Source organism: Geotrypetes seraphini, chromosome 5 (assembly GCF_902459505.1).
Source record: "Geotrypetes seraphini chromosome 5, aGeoSer1.1, whole genome shotgun sequence".
NCBI lineage: Eukaryota > Metazoa > Chordata > Amphibia > Gymnophiona > Dermophiidae > Geotrypetes > Geotrypetes seraphini.
In genome coordinates, this window is record NC_047088.1 from 265736036 (window position 1) to 265752701 (window position 16666).

At 44.2% G+C, this 16666-nt stretch overlaps 1 protein-coding gene across 1 annotated transcript in view; it reads right to left on the minus strand.

Annotated features, from left to right (window-relative positions):
* The window catches only part of TTLL4 (tubulin tyrosine ligase like 4), a 316761-nt gene that overhangs the window by 185719 nt on the left and 114376 nt on the right, over positions 1–16666 (minus strand). The window contains 2 exon segments of the mRNA XM_033945516.1: positions 5203–5324; positions 5594–5657. Of these exon segments, the coding sequence (XP_033801407.1) occupies positions 5203–5324; positions 5594–5657 (186 nt within the window).

Here is a 16666-nt window from a genome sequence, read left to right on the forward strand (position 1 = left end):
TTCCAGACGTTCCCACCCACACAATTCCTTGACGTAAATCTCATCCAAATAAAGTTAGTTTTTTAAAAGTCTAGAACCTTTGCTTTTGAATAAACACTCTCTATACCCATCTTAATATTAAACCGTACCAAGCAGTGATCACTGGATTTCAGATGATCACCCACTGTAACATCAGAAATACTTTCCCCGTTTGTAAGCACTAAGCACAATATAGCCCCATCTTGTGTGGGTTCCATTACCAACTTCTGGAACAGTTCTCCTTGTAGAGAATCCAGGATCTCTCTACTTCCAGAAGACCTCGCAATAGGGAAGCCCCAATCAACATCCGGCATGTTAAAATCACCTATTAGCAAGACTTCCCCTTTTTTAGATATATTCTGAATGTCTACTATTAAATCTATATCTACTTCTTCCATCTGAAAAGGAGCCCTTTATATCACACCAATGTAAATATATTCATCATTTCCTCTTTCCAAATTGATCCACAGTGTCTCTTTCCTTGCCCTGCAGATCCTGCAATTAGAAACATAGAAACATAGAAAGAGACGTCAGAAAAGGGCTATAGCCCACCAAGTCTGCCCATTCCAAATACCCGCCCCCTGGTTTCACTCCCTTAGGGATCCCATGTGAATATCCCATTTTCTCTTAAAATCTGACACACTGTTGGCCTCAATCACTTGCAGTGGGAGTCTGTTCCAATGATCCACTACTCTTTCAGTGAAGAAGTATTTTCTGGAGTCGCTATGGAACTTCCCTCCCCTGATTTTCAGCGGATGCCTCCTGGTGGTCGAGGGTCCCATGAGGTAGAAGATATCTTTTTCTGACTCGATACGGCCCGTGATGTACTTAAACGTTTCAATCATATCACCCCTCTCTCTTCGTTCCTCAAGTGAGTACAGACTCAGTTTATTCAGTCTTTCTTCATACGTGAGATCCTTGAGTCCCAAGACCATCCTAGTGGCCATTTGTTGAACCGACTCGATTCTCAGCACATCCTTCCAGTAGTGTGGTCTCCAGAATTGAACGCAATACTCCAAGTGAGGCCTCACCATGGACCTGTACAGCGGCATCATAACTCTGTAACGCTGTAATTCTTTATTCATTGTAATTCTGTCCTTAAACTAACCTTTTGTAATCCGCCTTGAACCGCAAGGTAATGGCGGAATAGAAATCCCTGATGTAATGTAATGTAATGTAATAACTTCAGGTCTCCTGCTGACAAAACCTCTACGGATACAACCCATCATTTGCCTTGCCCTGGAGGAAGCTTTCTCCACTTGATTTGCAACCTTCATGTCATCACTAATGATCACCCCTAGATCACGTTCCGTCATGGTCCTGGCCAAGGTCTCACCATTTAGTATGTAAGTTCTGTGCGGGTTTCTTTTACTCAGGTGCATTACCTTACACTTTTTAGCATTGAAGCCTAGTTGCCATGTTGCCGACCACCTTTCAAGCAGCAGTAGATCCTGCGTCATATTATCAGGTAAAATGCTTTTACCTACTATGTTGCAAAGTTTGGCGTCGTCGGCGAACAGTAATACCCTTCCTCTAAGTCCTTGGGTCATATCTCTTATGAATAAGTTGAATAGAATCAGGCCCAAGACCGAGCCCTGCGGCACTCCACTGATCACGCCTGACGTTTTGGATGGGGTACCGTTTACCACCACCCTTTGAAGTCTACCACTCAGCCAATCCTCAACCCATGTAGTTAGAGTGTTCCCTAATCCTATTGATTTCAGCTTGTTCAATAACCTTCGGTGTGGGACACTATCAAAAGCTTTACTGAAGTCTAAATATACCACATCCAGTGACTCTCCGGCATCTAGCTGCCTAGTAACCCAGTCAAAAAAACGGGCTTTAATATGATCTTTAACAAATAATGCTACTCCCCCTCCTTTTCTTCCTACCCTTGACTTTCCTGAACAGATTATAGCTCAGTATAACTACATCTCAGTCATGGTTCTCTGTGATCACCATTATATCCAACTCCTCTTCTTCCATCAAAGCTTCTAGATCCAGAATCTTGTTTCCCATACTTCGAGCATTAGTATATACTGCTTTCCAGACCTTGCCCCCTTTTCCCATCCGTGTAGAGGTATTAAGTGATTTACTTACCTGAGGGATTATATTCACCCGGGAGCTTTGATCACCCTGCCCCATCACTTCTAGTTTAAAGCCCTGTTTAGTAGATTAGGCAGCCTGCTGGCAAAGACACTTCCTTCCTTCTTTGATAGATGCACATCATCCCTGATCAGCAGCCCTTGGAAGATCATCCCATGGTCCAGGAAGCCAAAATGCACTTGACGACACCATCCACATAGCCACGCATTCATCTCCAGGATGCAAGCTTCTCTGCCCTGACCTTTACCCTCGACAGGGAGGATGGATGAAAATACCACCTGCGCACCTGACTGTTTCACCTTCTCTCCAAGAGTCACAAACTCACTTTTGATGTTTGTAAGGGAACCTGGCAATATCGTTAGTGCCAATGTGGATGAGCAGCATCAGATAACAGTCATCAGGCTTGATGAGTCTCGGCAAGCTCTCCGTAATATCTTGGACTTTTGGCACCAGGTAGACAGCATACTTCTCGTGATATCATGTCTGGTCTGCAGATGGTTGCTTCTGTACCCTTCAGAAGGGAATCACCAACTACCACTATCTTATGACTCCTAGAGGTTACGGATCCAGTACTTTTTGGGATTTCAAGCTCTGGTCCTTCCTCTCCTTGGGATGCTCTCATCTCCTCCACTTCCAAGACAGCATACCTGTTCTTCAGTTCAAGGTGGGGGGGGGGGGGTCACAATACTAATCTTGCAGTGTTCTGTAATCTGAGTCCAGCTGCCTTCCCTACTGCTGGAAATCTTTGACGCCTCATGAATGTTTATTTTGTCGTTAGATCCTCCACTTTGCAATATCCATCTGAATTCTGATATAAAGAGCGTGTTTACTGGGGATTTCTGCTTTAAGGTGGTGGCTTTTTCAGATGATTTGCTAGTTCATATTACAGATCCCCAGCATTCATTAGCGGCTTTAATGGAAACGATGCGTGAATATGGTGATTTTGCAGGATTCAGCTTGAACTTGAGTAAATCGGAGGTGCAGGGAGAGATGCTATATGTGTACTCCCCAAGGAGAAGATCGATGAGCAGTTTAAACCCTGAGCCAGCAAGAGAATTGTGAAACAATGGCCATCGTCGGTGCATCGATCTCGGACAGAGATAAGTAACGTTTCTGTTGCTATATGTACTTTTGAAACATTTCCTTGATTGTCTGCATTGCATAAAGCACTTTTCAAGTAAAATAAAGGAGGTTTTTTATGCCCATTGAGGTATTGTTTAGCCTTGCCTTATAGCCGTTATCACAGCTGGCTTGTGTGTTGTGGTCTGAGGCTTTTTTCTCCTTTCATATTTGATTGGCCAGAGTATATGCACCAATGAAAACAAAAATTGTGGATACAGATGTTCTGGAGATAATTTATTAAACACTGACATATAAAACCATGAAAATTCAATTAAAAAAGTACAATGATAAAAAATACAGTGATAAAAATCCAACCGGACCCTACACGGTCCGTGTTTCGGCGAACACGCCTTCCTCAGGGTTCCAATGATTTGCAAACTCACATATAAAGAATTGGACTGAAAACAGTCTATTGTCTTTAAACCTGTGAGCCAAGAACACCGCAGACAAGATTCAGAAGGGGACCGAGAAAACTCAACCGTATCCCCTCCCTGATAATATCCAGAACCCAGTGGTTGGACGAGACCGGTTTCCATTTTTCCCAAAATGTGGATTGCCACCCTCCAATATGAGGAGGAGCGGCATCTTCTAGGTGTCATTGCTGTTCTTGGAGGTCGAGCCACCACAAGAACCCACAGGTTGCTGACATCTATAGCTGCCAAATCTCTGTCTGGATCCTGAAAGGGCCTCTGAGAAGAAACACAGAATCCAGGACTAGAAAGATCTGGGGCATCCAAAAGATGCAGGCTGGTATAAAAAAATTGCGTCAAAAAACGGGCTGTTGGAGACAGATCAAAATAAAATATAGCGATTTTTAGATTTTGGAGGAGGGGAACATGAGTTCTAACCCCAGAAACCTCTAAAATTGAAAACTACAGCCCCCCTCCAATGTTACCCATAGGGAATATTCGCTGTGACCTGTAGTGCCTGTTATCAGCCTGGCTGAAAGGAAAGGATTTTTGCCTTAAATTGCAGACTTCAACTGAAGGAATTTTTCTGGCTGCCAGTTAGACAGATAACGACCACTGACTCTCACCCCTGAGATTCCACATGCAATGACGGAAGAAGAAATTATGCAGCTGGCTTCCTGATACCCAGAGGGTTCTTACTCAGGGGCCACTGAGCCTGCACTTAAGTTTCTGATAAAATCAGCAGGCGAGCCGATCCTGAGCTCCTGAAGGGACCCAAAGCAGGCTGGCACCACAGGTACTCTATGAAACTGGCTTGGGAGCAGCAGTCCTTCTATGTGGGACTGTGCTCTATCACCCACGGAGTATGCCCAAGTAGGAAACCTCTGAGCATAAAAGCTACAAAGAATTTCAAAAAATTAGAGGGGAAACAACAAAGAGAAGCAGAGCTGAGCAAACACACCTTCTGAGTTTGCTTGTAGAAGGAAAGACAGAGGATGAAGCTGTTCTCCATTGCAGAAGGAAAGGAGTTTTAAGTTCTTAAAGTGATACCCTTCTGCAATTTCACACAAAGTGGGAATCAACAGCTCAAGCACAGAATTGCTATTTCATGTTGACTTTTTCCCATCAACCATTAATAACTGAATTCTTAGCCCCCGCCTTGGCAGACCTTGGCTCAGAAATTGAATCCAAGTCCCACACATGATCGTGTTCAGTACTTGCCCTTTGACTACCCTTTCAAAATATTCCTAGTTATTTCCATTCAGAAAGTTAGCCCTTCTAGAACACCATCTGTTTCATTTCCTGACTTTCCACTTAAACAAAAGATCCAGGTTCCCAGGTCAGCTACATATGAAATGAAGGGACTAAAAACAAATGCAACCAAGTCAGCCAACTCCTGCAATCTGCTCTTGATGTCATCACTTTGGCTCCTCTCATATCCTCCTGCTAGCTACTCTCACAGTGAAAGACACTCTTTCTCAAGGAGGCTCAGACATAGAGAGTACTTCCATTAGGGATGTGCACTATCATCACCAAGTCCTCTTACCCATTTCATCCCGTGTTGCGAAGTACAGAGTTGGAGGCACATTAGGGAAGATGCTCACGGTAAGAGATGGTTTAATGATCCGATCTTCATGCTTTGGTGCTGGGATAATGTTCTCACATTCCCTGAGAAAACCAGAGAAAAAAGAACTTTAAAATATCCAACCAAACAAGACCTCTGACAAAACCATTTGAGCACTTTACAGTGGGAAATTTCAGATCCATAATGTAGGTCTTTCCACAGGTTCCAAAGGAGCACTTCTAGCCCCCACCTGAACAAAATAGTGAAGATGGGAGTTATGATTGCAGCTAGTTAGGCCAGGCCAGGCCTTCATGAGTTCATTGTTCCTACCACAGCAGTCAGTGCTGCTTCTGGCTAAGCTCCTCTTCCTCACCTGGATATAGCAGTCACAGATCCAGAGGATGGTAATCCTCCTTCTGATGAACAGTCTGACTCATCTGCAAGGAAGGAAGAAATTTGAACATGTCATTAATAAAGATCGGGGTCATTTTTCTAACAAAAAAAAAAATTTTCCCTTACCGGAACTTAAAACATTTCTCTATTGTGACCATTTCTGGCTTATACCACTTCTTACTGCTCTTTACAGATTTTTCTTATTACAGATAATTCAACATTCATTTTTTAAAATATCTTTATTGGTTTTATCAAACATGAAATACAAGAAGATAACACAGTCCAGTTTTGGTCACCGTACCTCAAGAAGGACATGGCGATGCTTGAGAGGGTCCAGAGAAGAGCGACGAAAATGATAAAAGGTATGGAAAACCTTTCATACGCAGACAGGTTAGAAAGGCTGGGGCTCTTCTCCCTGGAAAAGCGGAGGCTCAGAGGAGACATGATAGTGACTTTCAAGATCATGAAAGGCATCGAGAAGGTAGAAAGGGACAGATTCTTCAGACTACTGGGGACCACAAGCACAAGGGGGCACTCGGAGAAGCTGAAAGGGGACAGGTTTAGAACCAATGCTAGGAAGTTCTTTTTCACTCAGAGGGTGGTGGACACCTGGAACGCGCTGCCGGAGGTTGTGATAGGACAGAGTACACTACGGGGTTTTAAAGAAGGATTGGATAAATTCCTGAAAGATAGGGGATTGAGGGATACAGATAGAGGTAGAGATGGGATATAGAAAGAGTATAGATAGAGGCCAAGGGGGATTTACGGGTTCAGACTAAGATCATCGTACAGGTCATGGGCCGCCGCAGGTGCAGACTGCTGGGCGCGATGGACCTCTGGTCTGACCCAGCAGAGGCAACTTCTAATTTTCTAATGTTCTAACATCAGATAATATGAAATAGCAAAAAATGTCCACAGTGCTCATGCTGCTGTAGTTGAAAATAGTATGGAGATATGGCATTTATGATATATATAATAATCATGCAATAATCAGACAGTATTACAATAATTATCTAATGGTGCCCAGGTTTTACAGAAATGAAGGTAAGATTTTTTTTTCATGGCCACAATTTTTTTTTTAAGAAGTTTATTGAAACTCAGGTACAACAAAGCAAAAGAAGATCAACAAAGTACAAAGACAAAATGCTTGTATACAGCAAACAAAGAACTCTCAAAAGAGTAAGAACAAACAAAAGCAAATGCCAACTTCCAATATTTATACAATATTTTTCAAGTAAGTGAGATAAACCCAATCCTCTCCCAAAAGTTATATAAACTCCCAATGAAAGGGAACAATACACCAGTAGAAGAAAGAAGAAGTGATCAAGACCAAATAGTAAAACAAGCCAAAAGAAAAGGAGTCCAAATCGCCTCCCATTTAACATACGTGCACTCCATTTCACAGACATAATGAACTCGGAGAATCCAGTTAGGAATAGGAGTAAGAGCCAAGTTCATACAAGCCTGATGAAGCAGCATGCATTGAGGCTTAGTAAGTCCAAGTGATGAAGAACCAAAGAGAAATATAGCCAGATGCCAGCGTAAAGGGCAACCCAGTCACTGTTGGAGACGATTCTGTACTGAGCACCAGTAAGCTTGTGCTTTACAGCATGTCCACCACAAATGACCCATAGTACCAGGGAAAGAACATCCCCTCCAACAGGTAGAGGACACAGGAAACATAGGATGTAACCACACATCCTATAAACCAATTTAGTAGCATTTTCCTTAAAAGTCACTGCCACAGAGGACTTCAACAAGTGCCATTTGATCACTCTCCATGCTTTGTCACCTAAAACCACCCTCAAGTCCCGTTCCCAATTACCCCTATGTAAGGTATACCCAAGGGAAGAAGAGGCCAAATAATGATACAGACAGGAGATAGCACACAAGTCCTCCAAAAAAGAAGACTCCCTCAGGACAATACTATGGTTCCTAGATTGTAAAAGAAAATGCTTGAGTTGAGTACAGGCATATATATATCATGATGTGGAAAGTGGTAAGTATATTGCAAAGAGGAGAAAGAAATTTCCCATCATCGAAAAAAGTCCCCCACATAGATACTCCAGCTTCAGACCAATGAGAAAAAACTCCACTATGCATCCTCGGTGGAAACAACGGATTAGAAACAATAGGAGCATGGCGAGACAAATTCAAAGTCACCAGAAAACAAAGAGAATCCTCCCCCAAAAATAGAAAAAATAATAATAATAATAACAGTTTATATACCGCAGGACCGTGAAGTTCTATGCGGTTTACAATGAATTAGAAAGATTCTACAAATTGAATGGAACATTCATAGTTAGAGATTAGTGGTTAACAGTTTACAAGATCAGATTTAGGGGTGGGATTGTGATGGTGTCTATTGACCAGATTCGTTACCTAGGTATTTCAAGAACAGGTATGTTTTTAGGTGTTTCCTAAATTCACCATAGTTGTTTGTGTGTGTAAAATAGAGGGAACTAGAGAAGAAGGAAGAGAACGAAGCTTAGGAGGAAGCCACATCAAATGGTTAAGCAAACAAGAACCAACCAACGATTGCTCAAGTTGTATCCAAAGTTTATGAGGGCAAGCCTGAAACATGGGCACAATCTTTTCATAATTCTTGATTAAGTGATTCCACCATTCCATATAGTTGAGTTGTGTGCTATCTTTTCAGTGGCATATAATTAAATGTACTGCTGAGGCTAACATAGAAACATAAACATGATGACTACATGGCCCATCTAGTCTGCCCATCCGCATTAATCATTATCTCTTCCTTTTTCTAAGAGATCCCACGTGCCTATCCCCACACCTTCTTGAATTCAGACACGGTCTCTGTCTCCACCACTTCTTCCAGGAGACTGTTTCACACATCTACCACCCTTTCTGTAAAAAAGTAGACATTAATGCCTCGCTTTTCCTATTGGCCATATCTCTTCCCATGTACCCTAGCATCCTTCTAGCTTTCACCGCCACCTTTTCAACCTGTTCGGTCACCTTAAAATCATCAAATACAATCACACCTAAGCCCCGCTCTTCTGTCGTGAACATAAGGCGCCTACAAATCATACAAAATACCTCTATCAAAATCATTATGAAAGCAAATAAATTTGACCATGTTTTGCTGCTCCTCATAATAGCTCACTGGTTCGCTGCTCCTCAAAATAGCTCCTCAAAATAGCTCATGTGTTTCACTACATTACCTATAAAATATGCCTGCTAACTCAAGTCTCTCCTTTATAAAGCCCCAGCCTTCATTAATAGACTTTTGATACCTTATGCTTCCACTACAATGATCAGATCCAACGACCAACACTTACTGATTGTCCCCTCTCTTAAATTCATCAACACATGTCGACAAATTCGTTTTCTCTGTTATGGTACCTCAAACGTGGAATTTCCTCCTCATTCACTTAAGGGAAGAGTGTCTTTTAGACAGATTTAAGAGCTTTCTTGACTGTTAGCTCCCTAGACTAGGATCACTCCTTTAACTCTGGTCTCTGATCTCTCCTAACTCTTCTACTTAACCCCCCTGTTGTTCTATCCCTTGTCTCATTTGCTATTAATTATTGTATTTCTCCCCTTTTTTCGTTTTTGTAGCGTTTGTCCTATCTGTCTAGTCCTCGTTTCATGTTCCCTCTCAAAGTTGTAATGTTTTTAGCTATGTGCATTGCTTAGAAGTACGATTAAGCAATTAATCAAATTTTAAATAAAACTTGAAACTTCACCCCCTAAACTATACCATTTCTTCAGGTTTTCGCAGCCCAAATACATAACCTTGCATTTCTTAGCATTACATTTTAGCTGCCAAATTTCAGGCCATTCTTCAAGCTTCGCCAGGTCTTTCTTCATGTCATTCACACTACTCTATTGCAGATTTTGGTATCATCCACAAAGAGGCAAATCTTGCCCGACAGCCCTGCAGCAATATCATTTATAAAAATGTTAAAATAGGCCCAAGAACAGAACCTTGAGGCATACCACTGGTAACATCCCTTTCCTCAGAGAAATCTCCATAGACAACTACCCTCTGTCATCTTCCACTTAACCAGTTCCTGACCCATACCGTCACTTTGGGGCCCATCCTGAGGGTGCTCAGTTTATTTATTAGATGTCTGTGTAGGACACTGTCAAAGGCTTTGCTAAAATCTAAATACACCACATCTAGTACACTCCTTCTACCCAATTCTCTGGTCACCCAGTCAAAGAAATTGATCAGATTTGTCTGATAAGACCTACTCTCTAATGAATCTATGTTGTCTCTGATCCTGTAATCCATCAGAATCCAAAAACGTCACCATTCTCTGTTTTAAAAGCATTTCCATTAATTTGCTTACCACAGAAGTCAAACTTAATGACCTGAAATTCCCTACTTCTTTCTTACTTCCACTTTTGTGGAGAGGGACCACATAAGCCCTTCTCCAGTCCTCTGGTATCACTCCTGATTCTAGAGAAGCACTGAAAAGATCAGTCAATGGAACCACTAGAACTTACCTAAGTTCCTTCCTCGGATGTACACCATCTAGCCCCATCGCTTTGACTACCTTAAATTTAGCTAGCTTCTCAGTAACACAGCCCTCTGAAAATCAATCAGGGTCTACCACTCCTGCATACCTTTTCACATTTGTCTTCTGTAGTTCTGCTCTTTGTGCTTCAGCCGTGAACACAGAACAGAAATATTTGTTAAGCAATTCAGCCCTTTCTTTATCAGCTTCCACATATTCCTCCCCTTCACTTTTGAGTATCACAAAGCCACTTTTGCACTTCTTCATATCATTACTATATCTAAAAAATGTTGTCTCTCTGTTTTACCGTGTCAGCTATTTTTCTACCATTTGTATCTTTGCTTTCCTGACTACTCAACCAGCCTCTCAACTTTTTCCAGACATTTTTGCCTGTCTTCCTCTTTTTGTGAACTTTTGTAGTTTATAAAAGCTAACCTCTTATTCCATACCTTCTCCACTACTACTTTTGAGAACCAGTGGCCTTCTTTTCCTCTTATTTTTACTTACTTGTCTCACAAAAAAGATTTGTCACCCTTACAATAACTCCTTTCAGTTTTGCCCACTGCATTTTTACTCCTTCCAGATGTTCCTATCCAGATAACAATTCCTTGACATAATCTCCCATCCGAACAAAGTTAGGTTGCTTTTGAATGAACCCTCTCTATACCTGCCTTTATATTAAACTGTACCATGCAGTAATCACTGGATGCCAGAAACATCAGAAACACTTTTCCCATTTGTAAGCACTAAGTCCAGTAAGACCCCATCCCGTGTGGGTTCTCCTTGTAGAGAATCCAGGATCTCCCTACTTCCCGCAATAGGGCTACCCCAATCAACATGGTAAAATATCCTATTAGAAAAACTTCCCCTTTTTTAAATATATTCTGAATGTCTACTATTAAATCTATGTCCATTTCTTCCATCTGTGAAGGAGGCCTGTATATCACACCAATGTAAATACATTCTCCATTCCCTCTTTCCAGATTGACCCATACTACTGCCTCTTCCTTACCCTGCAAATGTGTGGCTTTAATATGTTCATTAACATATAATGCTACCCCCCCCTCATTTTTTTCCTACTCTATCTTTCCAAAAACATATTATAACCCGGTATAACTACATCCCAATCATGGTTATCAATGAACCACATCTCTGTGATCACCAATCTATCCAACCCATCTTCTTCCATCATAGCTTCTAGATCCAGAAAGCACAGTTACTTACCGTAACAGGTGTTATCCAGGGACAGCAGGCAGATATTCTCTACATGTGGGTGACGTCACCGACGGAGCCCCCTAGCGGACGTTTTCGCAAGCAGACTTGCTCCAAGACCTTCAGGCTTGCGATTGGCACGCGCATGCGCGCATGCCCCTCCCGCCCTGCCTAGGGCATGCGCCTCCTCAGCGTGTCCTCAGTTCAGATAGCAAGCAAAGAAGCCAACCATGGGGAGGTGGGTGGGTAGCGAGAATATCTGCTGCTGTCCATGGATAACACCTGTTATGGTAAGCAACTGTGCTTTATCACAGGAAGAGCAGGCAGCATATTCTCTACTTGTGGGAGACCTCCAAGCTAACTAAAAAGGGGATGGAGGGAGAGTTGGCAAGTTTAGGAGAAAAGATTTTGCAACACAGATTGGCTGAAACGGCCATCATGTTTGGAGAAAGCATCCAGACAGTAATGCGAGATGAAAGTATGAACCGAGGACCAAGTGGCAGCCTTACAGATTTCCTAAATGGGAGTGGAGCGGAGGAAAGCAACAGACGATGCCATCGCCCTGATCTTGTGGCCTGTGACTCGACCCAGCAGGGAGAGACCAGCCTGAGCATAACAGAAGGAAATACAAGCGGCCAACCAGTTAAAAATGGTCCGCTTAGAGACAGAGCGACACAAGCGATTAGGATCAAAAGAAAGGAACAGCTGGAGAGCAGAACGATGAGGAGCGGTGCGCTTCAAGTAGAAGGCCAGCGCAGGCTTACAATCAAGAAAATGCAGAGCCACTTCTCCAGAGTGAGAATGGGGCTTCGGAAAAAACACAGGAAGAACAATGGATTGGTTGATGTGAAACTCAGAAACAACCTTAGGCAAGAACTTAGGATGGGTACGGAGAACCACCTTATCATGATGGAAGACAGTGAAAGGTGGGTCCACAACCAAGGCTTGAAGCTCACTGACCCGACGGGCAGAAGTAAAAGCAATATGAAACACAACTTTCCAAATAAGATACTTTAAGTGAGCCCGCGCTAGCGGCTCGAATGGGGGTTTCATCAATTGAGCAAGGACCATGTTAAGATCCCAAACCACCGGAGGAGGTTTAAGGGGTGGATGAACGTGATAAAGTCCTTTCATGAAGCGGGAAACCACAGGATGAACAGAGATAGGCTTCCCGTCAATTGGCTGATGAAAAGCAGCAATGGCACTAAGGTGGACTAGAACCGAAGAGGACTTGAGCCCAGCGCCAGACAAGTGCAGCAGATAATCCAGGACAGCCGACAAGGAGGCAGACAGCAGCTGCCTAGTAGCACACCAGGAAGAAAAGCGGGTCCACTTCTGATGGTAACTTTGGCGAGTGAACTCCTTTCGGGACGCTTCCAGGACATCCAACACAGGCTGGGAGAACTGGAACGAGGGCACCAAGTCTCGAGGAACCAAGCTGTTAAGTGCAGAGAACCCTGACCCTGTGTAAGCAGAGAAGGAAAAACAGGCAGAGGAAGAGGCTCCCTGGAACTGAGTTGCAACAGAAGGGAGAACCACGGCTGTCGGTGCCACCGAGAAGCAATCAGAATCATGATGGCACGCGAAGACTTGAGCTTGACGAAAGTCTTCAGAATCAGAGGGAATGGAGGAAACGCATACAGGAACTCGTTCGTCCAATCCAGAAGGAAGGCATCCGCCTCGATCCTGAGAGGGGTGTAAACCCTGGAGCAGAAGCTGGGCAACTTGTGATTGAGGGGGGACGCGAACAGATCGATGTCTGGAATCCCACAACGAGCAAACACCTGACACAGGGTTACAGAGTGAAGGGACCACTCGTGAGGCTGCAGCAGACGACTCAACTTGTCTGCGAGACAGTTCCGCTGGCCCTGAATGTAGACAGCTCGAATGAAAATAAAGAAAATTAAAGACGCGAGCACAGCAACTCAACAGAAACTAACCAAATAAGCTGCGGTGCAAGAGGGACAACGAGATCATAGAAACATAGAACATGACAGCAGAAAAGGGCCACGGCCCATCTAGTCTGCCCACACTAATGGCCCACCCCCTAACTACCTCCATGAAGAGATCCCACATGCCAATCCCATCTTTTCTTAAAATCTGGCACGCTGTTTGCCTCAATTACCTGTTGTGGAAGATTATTCCAGCGATCAACCACCCTTTCGGTGAAGAAATATTTTCTGGTGTCGCCATGAAATTTCCCACTCCTGATTTTCAATGGATGCCCTCTTGTTGCCGTGGATCCTTTAAGGACAAAGAGATCCTCTTCCATCTCGATACGGCCTGTGACATATTTGAACATCTCAATCATGTCTCCCCTCTCTCTACGTTCCTCGAGTGAGTACAGCTGCAACTTACCCAGTCGTTCCTCATACAGGAGATCCTTGAGTCCTGAGACCATCCTGGTGGCCATTCGCTGAACCGACTCAACTCTCCGCACATCTTTTGATAATGTGGCCTCCAGAATTGTACACAGTATTCCAGATGGGGTCTCACCATGGATCTGTACAACGGCATTATGACCTCGGGCTTATGGCTGACGAAACTTCTACAGATACAGCCCATGATTTGTCTAGCCCTGGATGAAGCTTTCTCCACTTGATTGGCAGTATTCATGTCTTCGCTAATGATCACCCCCAAGTCACGTTCTGCTACAGTCCTTGCTAGGATCTCACCATTTAGGGTGTAAGTCCTGCATGGATTTTTGTCGCCAAGGTGCATGACCTTGCATTTTTTAGCATTGAAACTTAGTTGCCAAGTCTTTGACCAATGCTCCAGCAGGAGTAGGTCCTGCGTCATACTGTCGGGCATTGAGCTTTTGTCGGGCACTGTGCTTTCATCTGTTGTGCGGTTGCCTACCATGTTGCATAGTTTGGCATCATCGGCGAATAATGTAATTTTACCTCGAAGCCCCTCAGCCAAGTCTCTTACGAAGATGTTAAATAGGATCGGGCCCAAGACCGAGCCCTGCGGCACTCCGCTGATCACCTCCGTCATATCGGAGAGGGTACCGTTTACCACTACCCTCTGAAGTCTACCTCTAAGCCAGTCCCTAACCCATGCGGTTAATGTTTCACCCAGTCCCATCGAACCTATCTTGCTCAATTACCTGCGGTGTGGGACGCTCCCAAACGCTTTGCTGAAGTCCAAGTATACAACGTCCAGGGACTCCCCTATATCCAGCTTTCTTGTTACCCAGTCAAAGAAGCTGATCAGATTTGATTGGCAGGACCTTCCCTTCATAAAACCATGTTGATGGGGATCTCGTAGATTCTCCTCGTTCAGGATCGTACCCAATTGGCAAAGCAAGGGAGCAGTGCTTCTGGCTCCGTAGAAAACAGAGAACTGAGGACACGCTGAGGAGGTGCATGCCCTAGACAGGGCAGGAGGGGCTTGAGCGCATGCGCGGGCCAATCGCAAGCCTGAAAGTCTTCGAGCAAGTCTGCTTGCGAAAACGTCCGCTAGGGGGCTCCGTCGGTGATGTCACCCACATGTAGAGAATATGCTGCCTGCTTGTCCTGGGATAATCTTGTTTCCCATACTTTGAGCATTAGTATATACTGCTTTCCAGACTTTACCCCCTATTCCCATCTGTGTGGTATTCAATAATTTATTCACCCAAGGGCTTAAACTCACCCAGGAGCTTTGATCACCCTGCCCAACACTTCTAGATTAGATTTGAACAATTTTATTGATGACAATCTTTAGATCCAAAATAACAGTTCAAAACAGAGGATATATATAATGTGCAACTTCATTTGTGAAGATAAAATGAAAATCTAACTTTATAATCCAGCCTTACCCCCCTACCCCCACCCTAAGAGATCTCCCCTTTTTGCCCGGGAGCATCCATCACTTCTAGTTTAAAGCCCTCTTCAGTTATTAGCCAGCCTGTCGCCAAAGACACTTCTTCCCTTCTTGATAGATGTATACCATCCCTGCTCAGCAGCCCCTCAAAAATCATCCCACGATCTAGGAAGCCAAAATGTTCTCGATGACACCATTCACATAGCTATTCATCTCCAGGATGTGTGCTTCGCTGACCTGGCCCTTACCCTCAACAGGGAGGATGGATGAGAATGCCACCTGTGCATCTGACTGCTTCATCTTCTCTCCCAGAGCCTTAAAGTCACTTTTGATATATTTGCAGGGGTACCTGGCAGTATCATTAGTGCCAACGTGGATAAGCAGCATCAGATAATAGTCATCAGGCTTGATGAGTCTTGGCAATCTCTCTGTAACATCATGGAGTTTGGCACCAGGCAGACAGCATACGTACCAGGACATCATGTCTGGTCTGCAGATGGATGATGCTTCTGTACCCCTAAAAAGGGAATCGCCAACCACCACCACCTTACGCCTCCTAGTGGTCATGGATCCAGCAAATTTGGGGATTTCAAGCTTTGGTCCTTCCTTTCCTCTCATCTCCTCCACATCCAGAGACCCAGCACAGTGAAAGGGAAGGCAGATCGAGTCATCCCCCTTCACTGCACCGGAGGGCAGAATCATGTTCGGCGGTTAGTTCCACCCCCAACAGCCATTTCTTTACCTGGTCTGCCTTCCAGCCCTCTTAAGGGCTCAGCAGACCAAGCCACCTCTTTCGTTACCCGGTCCGCCTTTCCAGCCCTCTTAAGGGCTCAGCAGACAAGGCTACCCCCTTCTCCCAGATCACCTTCTAGCCCCCCTAAGGTCTCAGCGGACCAGACCGCCCCCAAATTTAAAAAAACAAACAAACAAAAAAGGCTCACTCCCAATCGGCTCCTTAGCCGGCACCCTTATCTCACTTCTTACTGGTCTATTTACCTTGTCTTATTATTTCTGCTACCTAGCAACCTTGGATCAGCCCCTGTGGTCTCCAATAATTTTTAGCAGCAGACAGAGAGGACACCAGCAGCAGACACAGAGGACACCAGCAGCAGACATAGAGGACATCAGCAGCTATGGAAGCAGCAGACAGAAGCAGGATGAGCTACCCAGTTTTCTGCACCGTCTGCCGTATGTATGACTACCTCCCCTCTGGGAGGTGGTCCTATGTATGTACTCGATGCGGAGAACTGGAGAGCCTGAAGAAACAAGTTAAACTCCTATATAAAGACGAACTAGAAGCACTTCAAGATGTGGAGGAGGAGGACAGAGATGCAGAGAACATCAAAATAGAGGAAACCATTGAGGATGAAGTCCAAGAGCTGGAAAAGTTCATCAAAGAGGCATACAGGGAGGCCGTGGAAAATCACCAGCAACAATGGAACTGCCGAGATAAACCTACAGGGAGTGAGGATCATCCGGAGAACAGCCACATGGAAGAAATGGGTGACACAGCAGCGAGATCTGGAAGCAGCAGAGCGAATCAA